Raw genomic sequence first — 15,933 nt, forward strand, 5'->3', positions numbered from 1 at the left:
GATTGAGTTCAGTCCATATGAGTTTGGATTTGTCACTAACCTAGTCTTATGATTATGGTTTTGACAAATTCACATGGATAGGAACACTTACACCATAAAATCTAAGTGTCAAAAGGTTTATCTTCGATTCATGAAAATGATGGTAAGGAAACTCTTTCACTAAGTAGATTTTGAGTAGATAGCAATTGTGGGAATGACAAAAGGTCTAAACATTATGATTACGACATCCATTTTCATAATTGTTTAGACACACCTGTGAGCTATCTAAGGAAAGGTGTATGATTTTGATAAAGTTTTATCAAAGCAATCTAGTATCAGAAATCTAAACTTTGGTAAGAAAGTCAATAAAGTATTGATTTCTAGAAGTCCAGCTGATTTCTGAGTACATGTCAAAGCTAGTGGGAGTATAAGTGTTATTCTAATAATCATCATGTTATTGGGAGCATGATAATTATGATAAAGGTTGCAAGTTTCAATTCGTGAGGCTGTAGTGGTTGAAAAGTTGTTTTGCTATAATTAAGGGAGAGGAAATTATACTTCATTTCAATTCTAAAAGTTGAGATTGAGATTTTAATCAAATTTAGTCAAGTATATATATATGAATTTCATGTTGGAATGGCTCAACATAAGGAAATTCTATATATGGGTTCATTATTTGCGTTCTAAATCTCGATTATGATTACGACATCCCTTTTCATAATCTGAATTATGAGAACTTGGCAAATAGAAATGAAAATATTATAGCAAAAGACTGGTTTAGTCTTTATGTGAGACATCATGAATCGTGTCCCATATGCTTCGGATATAGGATCGATTACATGTGCTATATTCATTCTGTCTAAAATTTTCCAGATGCCTGGGGCATTAAGAAGGGAAAAGGTCTAGAACTGGATATGACTAAAACAATTAAGCAATTGTCGAGGACAATCTAAGGTTTACCAAAGATTGGTTGCTCAGGGACAGTTGGAAGTATAATGTTAATTGTTGGAAGGACCATATTGACATATTCTGAAAAGAGGCAACTCTTGTTCAGAAGTGGTAGTCAAAAAGGGAATGTGGAAATGATCCCATTGGTGGAAGTTGTTCAATATGTCTGTATAAGATTAGAAAACTTAATGCAAGAAGGATGTTTCCAAGGAGTTGATCTTCTTTGGAATGCTCTGTAATGTTTGTTGTCAAATCTTTGTGACTTTGTGCATAATCATTACAAGAGAATCATTGCATATATGTTGAGAATCTAACATATTTAGGTAAAATGGCATGAATTTGGAATTCCTGCATTTGCCATAAGAATTCAGGAGTGTGAAATTAGAATCATTGAAAGTTTGGTCAATTGGTTTATTTCACAAAGTAAGGGTCATAGACAAACATAGTATGCATACTTGGTGTATGGAATGACTAGTGTTTAGAAAACATAGTGTACATGCTTGGAGCATGGGACAACTATTGTTTTAAATTCAAGAATAAAGTTGATCGCTGAAACAGTATACAATGAATAATGTGTAATCATATGGTGATAAATAAAAGGTGTTTTATTTATGTTCATAGGTTTTGATACCATAATGTGTAATCATTGCCAGTCGGTTCTTGAAGTCATACTTGCAATAATAGTTTTAGACTTATCCAAGTGGGAGACTGTTGGATTAATGTCTAAGTCCATAACTATAATTGGTAAGACTTGACCCGACCCGGCATGGTCCATTTGGGTTGCATGGCATCATGCACTTGGATAGACTATAATGAGAGAAATAACACTTAAGGTTGATTAATATATTATAAGTTCTAATATATTAATAGGGTTATTTAATTAGTATTGATCAACAATTAATCTAGAAATTAATTAAGTGATCAAAAGAAGACTAATTAAATATATGGGTTGATTGTGTAAATCATCCATACTTGCATAGTGGGCTAATGCTCCATGGATAATCAAGTTGGGCTAAAACCCATAGGATGGTCCATGGATGCTCCATGGTGTATTTGAACCCATGGATCCAAGGAAATGGAAGGTCATGACAATTAGGGTTTACCTTAATTGTAACAACTATATAAGATCATATTCTTTGGGAAAAATCGGCCACTATGAATAATAAGAAAGGGCTAGCCGATTTTAGGAGTGTTCAAGTTTCTCTCAAGTTATTCCAAGTGTATTTGGTGTTGTGTGAACCATTTGAGGTGTCACACTTGAGGCACTAGGCACTCAAGCTTCATGAAGACATTCTACATCAAAGAGGTATGTATTCTATCTTGTTATATTCATTATTTTGTATGCTAGATTAGAATAATACCTTGGATGTTCATAATTGCATGTATAATAGAGAAAACATAGATCCAAGGTATTTAGGGTTGCATGTGCACTTAGGAGTGTTAGAATGCTCATAACCCAACACTTGGAAGCAATTTGGAGCTTAGATAAGGGGGGGTTTTGTGAAGAGATATTGAAGATCAAGAAGCTTGGAGCAAGGGGCTTTGCAGTGAGTTGGATTATTCTTCAGTGGGAGGTCATCCTTGAGGTAATAAGTTGTTGCTTTGGCTTTATTGCAATGAGATCTATTCTTGAATGAGATTTTGGGGCTATTTTGGTAAGATTGAGATCTATTTCGGGTTTGGGGCTTAGATCTGAGATTGCTACTTCAGATCTAGGGTTGTGATGGTCTAGAATGTCTTAAAGCAGCAGTCAATGAGTTATTGGTGAAGCCCCTTTGTCTTAAATCCTAGCCCTAGAGTGTTTTGGGCCTTTAGCTCCTTGGTTTCACGTAAAGTTTGCAACTTTATGTGGGGGTTAGACTGTAGAAGAGTGGATCTATGGATTGGAGCCCCTGCATGGCTGGAAAAGCCACTGTATGGATTGAGATATGAAGAGACTCGGCGAGTCACATGGGTGTACTCGGCGAGTTTTATGAACATGAGCATGGACTCGGCGAGTTTGTTGAAGATTGCCTTGGACTTGGCGAGTCTGTTCTTGGACTCGGCGAGTCTGGTCGCAGAACCTCAACCTTTTCTGGTTAAGACGCAGATCATTGAGTTGAGTGGTGACTCAGTGAGTTGGACAGGATGGGACTCAGAGATCGTTGAACTCGACGAGTTGAGTCGTATTTGGAGAGTTTCTGAGTTTAGGAACTCGGCGAGTCTATGAGTTGACTCGACGAGTCGAGTCAACTGGAAGGTTGACTTTGACCAGGACTTTGAATTTGACCAAAGTTGACTTAGTTTGACTTCTAGAGTTCAGTTTGCAACTAGCTGTTATATTGACATTAGTAGCTCGGGGAGCTAGTGGAGCAGCGGTTCGGAGAGTTGTCGGACAGCAGCCAGAGAGTTATCAGCAAAGTTCAGTAGTGCATGTGAGTTTCCCTTTGTGTGAATGGGTCTACGACCACAATGTCGGCCCATGTAGTTATGAGTAGGAAGACCCGGGGGTTAGCCCTAGGCACAATATGCTAGTATGATTTGGGACTAAGGTTCAATGTTAGCGGGTGGGTGCCCAAGGAATGGTTTGTATGATAATTATACTTGTTGTCTGTGTGATACATGTATGTTCCTGGTAGGGAGGTGAGGGTGGGCGAGGTCCTGTATCTCACTAATAACAGAGTGTGGACGGTGTTCCATACCTCATTAGCAGTAAAGCAGGGGCGAGTCCCAAGTTAGGAAAAGAGTGAGTGTGGGTTGGGCCCGTATCTCACAGTCAGTAGGAGCATGGACGGGGTTCCATGATTCATCAATAGTAGGACAGGGGCGAGGGCTAAGATAGGCGAGGCCTTAGTATAGTAATCCAGTAGAGTATGTTAGTTATGTGTTGTGATATGATTGTACGCTAGTATATGGTAACGGGCAGGGCCCGGAGACAGGCGGGGCCTAAGGAAAACAGATATGTATGCCGAGCGGGGCTCGAAGCCAGGCGGAGCCTGGTGACAGACGGGGTCCGATAGCGGGCGAGGCCCAATGCAGCGGGCAGGAGCCGAGTATGTGGTTATGTGCTCAGTGTTATGTATGGCATGTATGGATCAATAGATATGTATGGTATGCGGTAGGTTGGGGAACTCACTAAGCTTCGTGCTTACGGTTTTCAGTTTTGGTTTTAGGTATTTAGTTTTCAGAAGAGGAGCTCGGGAGGGTTGCAGTGCACACACCATAGCAAGTTAGCCTGGGATGTTTACTTTGATAATTAAACAAGTGTTTTGGAAATGAAACTATGATTTGTTATATAAACCCTTTTTGTATGTTTGAATGACTTAACGTTATGAATTAGTAATGGTTTTTAAAAGAAATTTTTGGACTCGAAATTTGGGAAGTTACATTATCATAACAAAACGATAATGAAGGACCACAAATAGGATGAGGGTGAGACTAAGGTATTTTGTCCAACACCTATACAACAAGTACTTTTTGTTCCTCCTTCATCTGTCGGCTCCAAAGATCAGCAATCAACCGCCTATGTTTAAAAGGTAAGACTCTTTTCCTAAAAAGAAACTTAATGGGTATATTTTAAACACATAATTTGCATTTTATGTGTACAAAATCATATCTCATCCAAATTTCTGTATGACCATCCAATTCCATGTGCAAAAAGAAAAAATATGTCTCTTGTATAATTGTTGGATTATGATGTTTATAACAAAACATAATTGGACATAAACAACATAAGCAAAACAAATCAACCATCATAAAACAGACAAGATAATGTTTATTAAATTTATGCAACTTAGACAAATACTACAAAAAAGATAAATATATTGCCTTTAATTGTAGTCGAGAAGAAATCACATATCCCAAAGTAGAAGAGGGGACTTGAAGGCTCAAGGAAAGGCTTGTGGATCCATAAGTAGCTTCCTAATCTCATCACTTTCTGGTAATCAAGTCTCTAACTTGATCATTAGTTCATTAGATCTATTCTTTCCCCGTTTTATGAAGATTTTGGTCTAAGAATGGTTGCTTGTGGGGTTTGGACGTCCCCAAGAAAGATCCTTTCAGATCTGGGAGTATTCAGGGAGGTTAAGGCATAAAGGTGGAAGCTTTATGCCATTAGAACTCCCCATGCAAAGTTTAAGAGGTTTTTATGGCCTTTCGAGCAAAAAGGGCCATGCATGGATGTAAAGGCAGTAGCTTTGCGTGTTTATTTTTATACACTCATACACTCATCCTCTCTACTTCTAATAAGAGGTAATCATATTCTTATATCCTTTTTAGTGAAATTTTGATATGTAATTAGGTAATGGTGTTCAAGGCGTCTTTGTTTTTAAATATATTTGATGTTGGTGCATTTAGTTGTTCATTTCATTAGTAATATTATACAAAGCGTGATGATCTGTGTGTGCCCTAAAGGTGTTTGATGAAATGTCTAGTAGAAAAGATGTGAGTGGATTTTATTTTTTATCATAATATTTTTGGTATAAAAAGATGTAATGACATAGAAATATTGATACAAATGGTTGGTTAATATTTTTTCTTAGGAAATACATCCTTTTTCCTTTTTTATTACGTGATGCATTTTTAGTGGTAATACAGAAATGCAATATAAAATAGCAAATTCAAAAGGTTTTTAAATGACGTCATGAATACCTTATGCCTGAAGATCTTTTCATGCTTAGAATATTTTTTTATGTGTTCTTAACACCTTCCAGGTTGATGATAATGTTTATATAACTAAAATCAAGAAGAGGGTGATTAAAACATTGATATTTCATCCGAACTTGTGAGAAATACTCGAATTGCTCCTGGACCTTCACACATAAATATACTCATCTAGGTAATTTTATTTATTTTATTAATTTATGCTGCAACTTGATTATAGATGATAAGTTTTCATGGTTTCATACATATACTAATAAAAAGAAACTATTATACAATGTATTCTAACAGAATACTGATTGTTTTAGGAAAATCAAATACACAATATAGTAGATTTTGTAAGAATACATTATGGTTTGTATAGTGTATTATGTTAGAATACACTTGGTTAGAATTTAAAATGATAATTACACTTTAGGTTTAATGATTTTTTAAGGATGTTAAAAAATTTATAATATATTTTGGTTACACAATAGTAATGGGTAATTGTATGATGCTATAAATGGTAATTGCATATATATTCTATCAAAATTAAGTGGTAACTACAATTTATATTTAATGATTGTTTTAGAATCTTTGTTTACCTGTTAATCTTTTTTTTTTTTTTTTTGTAATAAATATTTATCTTGAATTGCCTATTATTTTGCCAGAATAAAATCTATGTATTCTGTCATAATGTATTCTATGTATTCTCTCGGAATATATAAAGTGATAGTTAATTGCAAGTAACATGTTTTTACCCATTATTAGTTTTTGTTGTATTTGTGATAAGAATAACTGGAAGAATGCGTTGAAGACCTAATAAGAATAAATTAAAGAATGAATAAAGTTTGATCATACTTACAATTTTTAGAATGTTGTTATTTTTTAAAAATTTTATTCAATTTTGTTGATATTATTTTAGAATATGTATAATTATATTAAAATGTATAAGGCTTGAGAATATGTATGAATTTATATTTAAGTTCGGATATATAAGAATATATTAGAATGTTGTTATTTTTCAACCCCAGATTCAATAATGTTGTAATTTTTCAATAATATTCTAATAGAATAAAATTCTGAAAGAACATTATTCTAACAAAAAAATTATTCTGACAGAATATAATCGGTTATGTATACAAATTACGTTAGAATTAAAATTAAATTAATTAAAAAAAAATCAGATTTTTAAAATTAAGATAATTAATTATCCCTAAAAATCCAAAAATTTCCTTTTATAAATGTAGTTAATTGTCCAAAATACATTTTTGCTAAAATTTGTGTGATTATATGGTATATGTTATCCTATTGTGATATCATATATGATATACCCTCAGTATACCCCTAAATCATGTTCATTAATTAATTTTATCCGCTGTCCAGATCTGTACATTCTGGCACACAATAGTTAGTAAAAACAGTAAAACAAAATAACCTAAGTCTCTCTCTCTCTCTCTCTCTCTCTCTCTCTCTCTCTATATATATATATATATATATATATATATATATATATATATATATATATATATATATATATATATATATTCGTATCCTTATATTAATAAAAAGTAGTCTTTTTGCCATGTGTCACTATATTAGACATCTTAATTAATATGATGACATTTGTCAATCTATTAGTTCTCCTTTTTAAATTTATTAGACCTCCTAATTAATGTGATGTTATTTATTAATGTATTTATTCTTCATTTTCAATTTTAAATTTTATATTATTGTTTTCATTAATTCACAAATAAAAAATATCTAATATATATTAAAAATTAATTTTATATATTAATTGAATCAACGATTATAATTTTACATAACTAATAAAAATATCTCATAATTAATAATTTATTTAAAATAAGTAATTAATAATTTTGAAGTTTTATTATAAAAAATTAATTAATTTTTATACCCGTGGTTTCCACGAGTTATAAACTAGTATATATATATATATATATATATATATATATATATATATATATATATATATATATATATATATATATATATATATATATATATAGAGAGAGAGAGAGAGAGAGAGAGAGAGAGAGAGAGAGAGAAATGACCATCCATTTTATTTACTCAGAAGGCAAGATTTAAACACAGACCGCTATATGGTTATGTTTCTGTAACTTCAATAGTTAAAAGTCCTAAAAAAAAGTTCAATGATGATGGTTTGATCGAATGAATTCGATACTTAGTAGTTTACCCGAAAATGAGCTTTACTAATATTTAGGTTTTAGAACAATATCCATGAGTTATGTATTTCACTACAGTTAGGAATATCTAAATTTGAATTTACAATTAAATAAAAATGAATTCCAGTGACTTTCTTTTTTACTTTCTAAACATGGGTTGCATCATATAGTTAAAAGCATAAAACAAACTTGAGGGGTAACCTTATCTGTATTTGTATACTATATGTTGTTAGCAAAGATAATCCAAAAGAAGACAATTTGTAGTGCCAGTATGTTTCTTGATTTGTTCCGAGTTTTAAAATCCTAGTGTTATTCACGTCTGTAACGTTGTCTTTTTTAAACAAAATAGTTGATGGTCCAAACATTTCACAAAATCTACCAATTCCTTTGCCTTAAATAATCAAAACTGATGATGTCGATAATAATTATACTTTTCCTCTAGAAAAAAAATATGTACCCATCTATATATGATTATTATTATTAAGATTATTTAATCGGAGTGGAGTTTCCTCCCTTGGCACCTTTTAATATACCAAGTAGCATGTTTACGAAGACCCATTCCTATGATGAGTTTGAGGCTTGTCAGCATCACAAACGTCATCACTGACAACAAAAATATCCACACAACTCTCCATACCATCGGCCCACATGGAATATGGGCTGCGTAAACTGGACTCAACACTCGTATCACCTGAAACTCAAACAAACAAACTATCATTTCTTTTTTCTTTTTCTCTTTCAGCTTAAAAGGACTAAATGCAACAACTAGCAATCCTACTTTTATTTAAATCTATACTACTTTCATTCCTTTTCACTTTTACTGTCATGTGATTAGATAGATACAAGGATTAAATGCAAGAAATATAAGCACATACTTTCAAATTTTTATTATTATTATTAGGACATTATACTTTGTAAAAACTACTCAACTTTAGTGTGAAAATTGTTCAGTATTTCAATGGCATTGTTATAATTGGGTAGATTTTCCAAAGTAATATATATATATATATATATATATATATATATATATATATATATAGAGAGAGAGAGAGAGAGAGAGAGAGAGAGAGAAAGGAAGAAATGGAAGTAGAATACTATGATAAACAAATCAATGAAAGCAAGTTGTTATTTCTTGCATTTGACCCTCTATAATATATATATATATATATATATATATATATATATATATATATATGATTCCTTTGAACTATCATGTAATCCCTTGAATATTATCTCCCCTAAATCATCTCTATCATATCCCCATCTAACAAACAAATACAGAAAGAAAAAAAAAATGTATAATGCTTTGAACAAAAAAACAAGGTTGCTTTTAAACCACTTATTTCAAAGAACTTATAATGAATATATATATATATATATATATATATATATATATATATATATATATATATATATATATATATATATATATATATATATATATCAGGCTTACCACAGAAGCCGGTGCCAGAGGGACAAACGTAAGGGTTTTCTTTGGATTGTCAGGCTGGATATTTAGAGTCTGTTCCACAAGTGATGTATTATTATTAGTATTTAGGATAATGATAATGATAATGATAATGTAAAGGAAAAGGAAAAAGAATTAGAATATCAGATTGATTAAACAGTAGAGAGTACACATGTATGGACTATGTTCATTCATAACAGCCTGAGAATTAAAAGCATCCATCATTATTCCCTAGGTCTAAACAGTAAATACAATACAAGTACAAGAATGAAAAGTAAATGAAAGTACCTGTTTGCAAAGGTCTTCAAGAAATTCAGAATATACAATGGGCTTTACTTCATTGAATTTAGCAATAAAACAATGTTTGATTATATCAATCATTAATTCACATATGTAAACCACAAAGGCATTCTGCAACATCAAAACAAAAATGGACTTTAAGAGAGACAATATTGGATTTGGGTGGTGAAACTTGCCATTAACATTATTTCTCATTCTTGTTAATTAATTCTTAAATAAATTTGTGATATGGGTTTTTATAACTTTCTGAACATGGGTTAACATGATAAGATGCTGAACTTGTTTGACCAAGAAGAAATGAGGTATGTAATTAAAGGGAAAAAGAACTTACATAAAGAAAATTCTCAAACCAAGGACCTTCAGCTTCCAAAATATTCTGAGCCAAGACAAAAATGAGAAATGATGCAATATGGAACCTCTCCACTGAATCTGCAACCAAATTATCCACAAAGGCATAAAGAATGAATATATATATATTAAGTTTGAAAAAAAAAAACAGTTCCCCCAAATTAGGACCTGATATGGTGCCATAGTTTTGGATATAAATCATCCATGACTATAAAAATAGTATTTCCCAATTCCCATGGGAGGTACAGGCATAGGTAAGGAAGGCGAAGAAAACAATAAGCCAAGTGGAGGGGGAAAGGAAAAGGAAAAGGAATTACCAAAATATACGAGACTCTGTATGTTATCCTTGTTGAAACGTTTAAAAACATTGCTCTTTATCTCTGAAAAATTGTTTGAGACCAGCAAAGCAAACAACGCATTGTTGTGTGCAACTATACAGGTCGACAGGGTGATTGCCTGGGCTAATAGGATGAAAGAATGAACGAGTACAGAATGCGTTAAGGCAACAACTACTTATTTATCTTTATTAACAAAAAATAATTCATAAATCAAAAAAGGATATTTGACGACATCACAGCTAAAGCTTCATCAGAGATGAATCTCCAAAGCCAGTATCTCATGTTTTCTGGTGAGCAATTTGCAAAACCATCAGCAGTATTGAATAGTGTTTGCAACACATCTCCACCAAAATTTTGGCATAATTTATCAAATATCTGTCGGCAATCACAAAATTTAGGTTATAAACAAACTACTGATAATAATAATAACTAAACTAAGCTAATAATCAGCTTCTGGCAATGTAACATTCAACATTTCATGAGATAGATTATCACTTGAAACTCTGCTCTCTAGGAGAAACAATGATTATCACTATTTCCTACCTGCATAATTCCATACCCTTTCTTCACATTCCTACCTTTATAATTTCACATTGACATCACAACTTCAACTTGGGTCCCATCCCATCTTTTGTAACATTCTAATCATCACGACCCTACTAGCCAGGAAATTCTTTTTTGCCTAGTTACCATTGGAAAAAAGTGTTTAATCATATTCTCTTCTCACCTCCAATACATTATACACCACGTAGAGTTTGATCGTTCCTTGACCTCTAATCATGTGATAGATCAGGCTGATATCTACACAAGACAGAAAACAAAATTAGGAGAATGAACCACAAACAAACCTAAAAACAGAAACAATTGATTAAGGACTAGATTCCCTTACTAAACCTGTTTGTTGTAATAGAATAATTCCAGAAGCCAGCATAAGAAAACATCCAAAGTCAGAAAGATCCGCTGCTGAAAGCGACTTCAACTGCCTGTCAATTCAAAACAATAAAAGGTTGGTTGTTTTCTAGATTATCAAACTATTTACCATGCATGCATTGCAATGAATAACATTGAAAACCAAACCAAGCCCAAGTCAAAAAAATCCAAAGTTGAATTATCTAGAAATTTAGCATCTGCAAGTTTGTAAAGTAAATATACCTTGTTTTCAAAAGCCTCCAAGAGCTTGTGAGAAGCCTAATTGGCATGATCGTTAACAGTGACAGGAATGAATCCAAGCACACAAAGAAGCCTACATCTATGAGCTGAAATAAAAGTCCATTAACAAAATTCAGAAACAAACTAGGTTCTAGGTATAACTCTAAACATACATTTTGCAATAATATAACTCAAGTTTAAGATGTCAATGATCCCAAATGGCATGCACAAATCCAGAAATAAAGTCATTGCATTTGCAGGAGGAATGTGTAGCAAGATCAACATCAGCTGCATCCTGACCATATGTGATATAACAGTAACAGAGGATCACAGAGAAAGAAGCTATGCCTGGCAGATTCATATACACGCGTACACATTTGTATTTACATGTGTTGACATACAATATATATGTGTATATGTAAGCTTTAAGATGCTATGGGAAATATTATTTTGGTGATCCTCATGGTTAGAAGCAGCTGTCTTGATGGAAACTAGAAGCAAAACGATCCATTAGAGTTTTAAACTCCTCTAGTTCCCTATCTCCACGATTGCAATTGCAGTTGCAGTGAGGGCCCACTAAAAGAAATCTAGACAGAGAGCCACTCCCACCAACCGGCCCCACAGCCGACATGGGTCAATGCTTGACATGATATATATATATATATATATATATATATATATATATATATATATATATATATATATATATATATATATATATATATATTCATGTCTTCATATGGGGATTAAAATGATCAAAAAAAAAAAAACAAGCTGTATTACCAACTCACAACGCCATGGCATGCGAAAAATAGTGTCATATACTCTTTCCCGATCCTTCTCATTGGCAAGGGTTGTGGTCATCCGTAACGAATTTCCACCATTCATTTCTTCCAACAAGTATTTAACTGGTGACCTCTCCAACAAAAACTTGTCTGACATAAATGCAGCAACACAATTCGTGAGATGTAGAAAGCAAGGGTACCATTGTTTCGTATTCTTGAAACTACATTTTACAATTCAAGTGGCACAAAACATATACATCTTCACAATAGTGATAATTCAAAAACAAAAATCCTGTTGAGTTTACATATCATTAACAAAACAAAATCCTAGAATGTCAAACAAGCAGGTCAAATTTTATGAAAAGCTTATAAGTGGAAAATGAACAAACATGTTGCAGACTCCGATACCAACTCTTCAGAAATTAATGTCGATGATCCTCCAGTGAACTAGCAGAAAGTACTCAATATTATAATAAAATTAGTACAGACTACAGAGCTCCCATGCAGCAAATTACACTCTTGGTTCATCCAGCTACCTGTTCCTTCATGTATCCATTATTTTATCATATACTTGGTACACCATTCAAAGGCTGAAGAAACTTTTTGAACAGCTTCGTCCATTTCCTAATCATGTCAAAACGGCTGGTTCCCTTTTGCATAGTAGTTCTAAATCCTAACTTATAAGGCCAACATCATCTGTTCTTTTAAGGTGATTTCTAACTCCACGGAAGACAAAACAATACGTTCCTATGTAACAAATTCTGTGTACTGGACTAAATAAATAAATAAATAACCCAGCAGGTCAAGTATTCTGCTGAAACTCGAGCTCCACCATTTCATAAGTTCTAGGGATATATCCATTATATAGATTTTCACTTTGCTAATGTGAGGTGTGCTCCTTTAGGCCGTGAATATCAAGAAATATCAAATATATAAATGATCAGCAAAATAACTCAAAATCATTAAAAAGGGGGAGAGATTGCAAAGAAGCTTACGATTTGGATCTTTTTCTGCCATCAGTCGTTTCCAATCCAATGATTGATCCTTTTCCAGTTTCCTACCTACATGATGCCCATTCACGTTCATCTCAGCCGTTTGTTTCATCATTAATTCAGTATCGAATTCCTTGCCGGAGAGACTACCAGTCCTACTACTATCATCTACCTCCTTGACATTCTCCTCAATCCGATACATTGACATTGCCTCCTCCCCGGAAGTACCAACACCAACACCGCAAACGCTACTCCTTTGCCTCAACTCAGGTGTTTCCCTAACTGAACTAGTCACTGGGTAAACACTCTTCTCCTCCGCCGGCAAAAAAGCTTCCTCGTACACCACCGTCGTCATCGTTTCACCACTATGGCAGTTACTATTAATAAGAAAACCATTAGACCTACCATCGTTATTCAAATCAAGTTCATCGCCATCCTTTTTCTTCTTCTTTTTTGAGCCCTTGTGTTTGCGTTTCCGTCGATTAGACTTGGTGATAGCAACGCCCTCCCCTTGGTTAATAGGAGGAGCGGAAACGGATCTGAGTAAGAAAGTTTCATCATCGAAAAAGGAGTCGGAGGTCGTGAGAACGTCGAAGGAGAGCTTACGGCCGCCGGATCTCAGGTCCGACATTGGTGGTGATTTTGGGTGAGTTGAGAGCACAAAACTAAAATTCTTTTTGTGGCGTGTTTGGTTGAGAATTCAACGGAATTGAATTCTGTTGAAATACATGATGATGTGAAGATCGCTTTGTATCGAAACAGTGAATGTGAGGTTGGGTAGAACTGGTAATCGAATTGATGCTGTTTGAAAAAAATATTCTGATTACTCTGCATCGTCAACAATCGATGTCATGAAGTTGTTTGGAGAGCGAGGGTTGTAGATACAGGATAGAATCGGTGCACACTGCACAGGTTGTATAGGGTTTGAATGTGGCGGAGTAACGGAGGAGGTTTTCACTTTTCATACAGTGAGGGGAAGATTTTCGAGTTACTCTTTTTCTGAACAACAAAATATGTGTCATGTTTAATATTTGTTTTCAAAAAAATGATTTGGACCAATATTATAAAAACGGGTTTGACCGTAAACCGGCTGAGGAAGGTTCAACTAGCATGATAAATTTTTATGATTTTTTTTTCAAATTTATTTAGTTTTCTCTAAATAAAAATATATTGTAAATGTTATAAAGTTTTTTGTTGTGTTTGTTAATCATCTGAAACTATATTTTATTTCAATATTATACTTTATTTTCTTTTTGATATATATGGGTTGATATAAAACAATAAAACTTATGGTTATGTGTTATTTTAATGTATTTAGATTGATCTACAACTTATTTTTATGAATATTTTTAATGTTTGAACTTGTAAATGTCAAATTCATGATTTATATATGTATGTATGTGTAGAAACATAGAAAAAAAATGTGAAAATTATAGAAACCGGTTAAACCCGATGGTCGAGCCGGTTAAATCGATTCGAAAATCAGTCACCATATCGGTTCAACCAAAAAAAAACCGTTTTTTAAAACATTGATTTGGATCGTCTTTATTACTTTAAAAGTTGCATATGTTATTTCTTTTGTTAGCTTAAATTTGCATGGTTTATTATTAGCTAGACATAAAATAAAATGACTATTTTATTTATTTATTTTATTTTTCTTACAATTATTTATAATATACAAAATAAAATGAAAAAAAAATCCCATCTCACCCATTTTATCCTAACACCTTCCTTTTTAAACCCTCTTTCCCTCTAAATTATTTGACAGAGAAACCTAAAGCAAAATCATCACCACCTCCTACCATTGTCGACCACCACCTATTTTTCTCAGAAACATCGTCGATGACCCTTTATTCCCTCGTTCTTCTTCTCAATGGTCCTTAAGCCACTAATGAACCACTTGTTTCTCGAAAATAACCACAAACCACCACCTCCTCAACTATCGTAACCCTCATGTACAAACACCAGCCATAATATAGAAACACACACATACACACACACCTATGTGTATGATGATGTCATACAAGGGAAAATGGCAAGAGAGACGAAGATCAGTTTATCGGGATTAGAGTTTTGAGATCTAGTTATCAGCTAGGGTTTCGAGGTTGTGTGGGTTGTCGGAGATGGAGTTGTCATTGCCACTTACTAATATGTCGATATCACCACTCGTTCGTAGATTTACACTACAGGTGGTGGTTGTTAGAAGTGAAAGGGGATATCGGTGGTAGAGTTGGAGTAGTGCTTGTTGGAGCTGAGAAAGAGGATATATGAAGTGGATTCTTCTTCTCTGCATGAACCGGTATTCGTTAGTATACAAACACCTAAACAGGTCGATAGATTCAGACAAAGATGATTTTCGGATGTAAAAGGGGATATCGATGGTGGAGCTGGTGGTTTAAACAAATTTGGTGGAGAGAGAAATGGTGATTTCTTGGTGGTAGTCAAAGGGGGCAGTGGTAGTCAACGATGGTGGGCGGTTGTTTTCGGTGGTGGTGAGATGTTTAGTGTAACGCCCGCAGATCCGGGCTAGTCAATTTAGAGACAATAAGTGTCGAAAATGTCTTTTCGGCAAAAGATTATTTATAATAAATAGTCTTAACCAAGTTGTATAATATGTCTCAAGGTTTCCGTACATATAAAGAACGCCGAAATCCGAGTTATAACGAATAAGTTATGGCACGTCGAAGTTTTACGGCAAAACCGGCACAGCACCGGGAGACGTAAATAGTGAATTTACGATGGAGGACTTTTTAGCCTTAGTGATCTAAATGAAATTCGTAGAATATGTTAAACCGAGAAAAT

At 33.5% G+C, this 15,933-nt stretch overlaps 1 protein-coding gene across 1 annotated transcript; it reads right to left on the reverse strand.

Annotated features, from left to right (window-relative positions):
• Nucleotides 1-8,044: 8,044 nt before the first annotated feature.
• LOC111918600 (protein POLLEN DEFECTIVE IN GUIDANCE 1) lies at nucleotides 8,045-14,146 on the reverse strand. Its single transcript, XM_023914245.3, has 11 exons — nucleotides 13,135-14,146; nucleotides 12,138-12,289; nucleotides 11,358-11,461; nucleotides 11,100-11,188; nucleotides 10,933-11,006; nucleotides 10,430-10,580; nucleotides 10,185-10,352; nucleotides 9,851-9,948; nucleotides 9,508-9,630; nucleotides 9,205-9,273; nucleotides 8,045-8,442 (listed from the first exon to the last, which is right to left on the reverse strand). The coding sequence occupies exons 1-11, from the start codon at nucleotides 13,760-13,762 to the stop codon at nucleotides 8,242-8,244; spliced, it is 1,857 nt and encodes a 618-aa protein (XP_023770013.1). The 5' UTR covers nucleotides 13,763-14,146; the 3' UTR covers nucleotides 8,045-8,241.
• Between the last annotated feature and the right edge of the window lie 1,787 nt (nucleotides 14,147-15,933).

This window comes from Lactuca sativa, chromosome 3 (assembly GCF_002870075.4).
Source record: "Lactuca sativa cultivar Salinas chromosome 3, Lsat_Salinas_v11, whole genome shotgun sequence".
NCBI classification, from domain to species: Eukaryota; Viridiplantae; Streptophyta; class Magnoliopsida; order Asterales; family Asteraceae; genus Lactuca; species Lactuca sativa.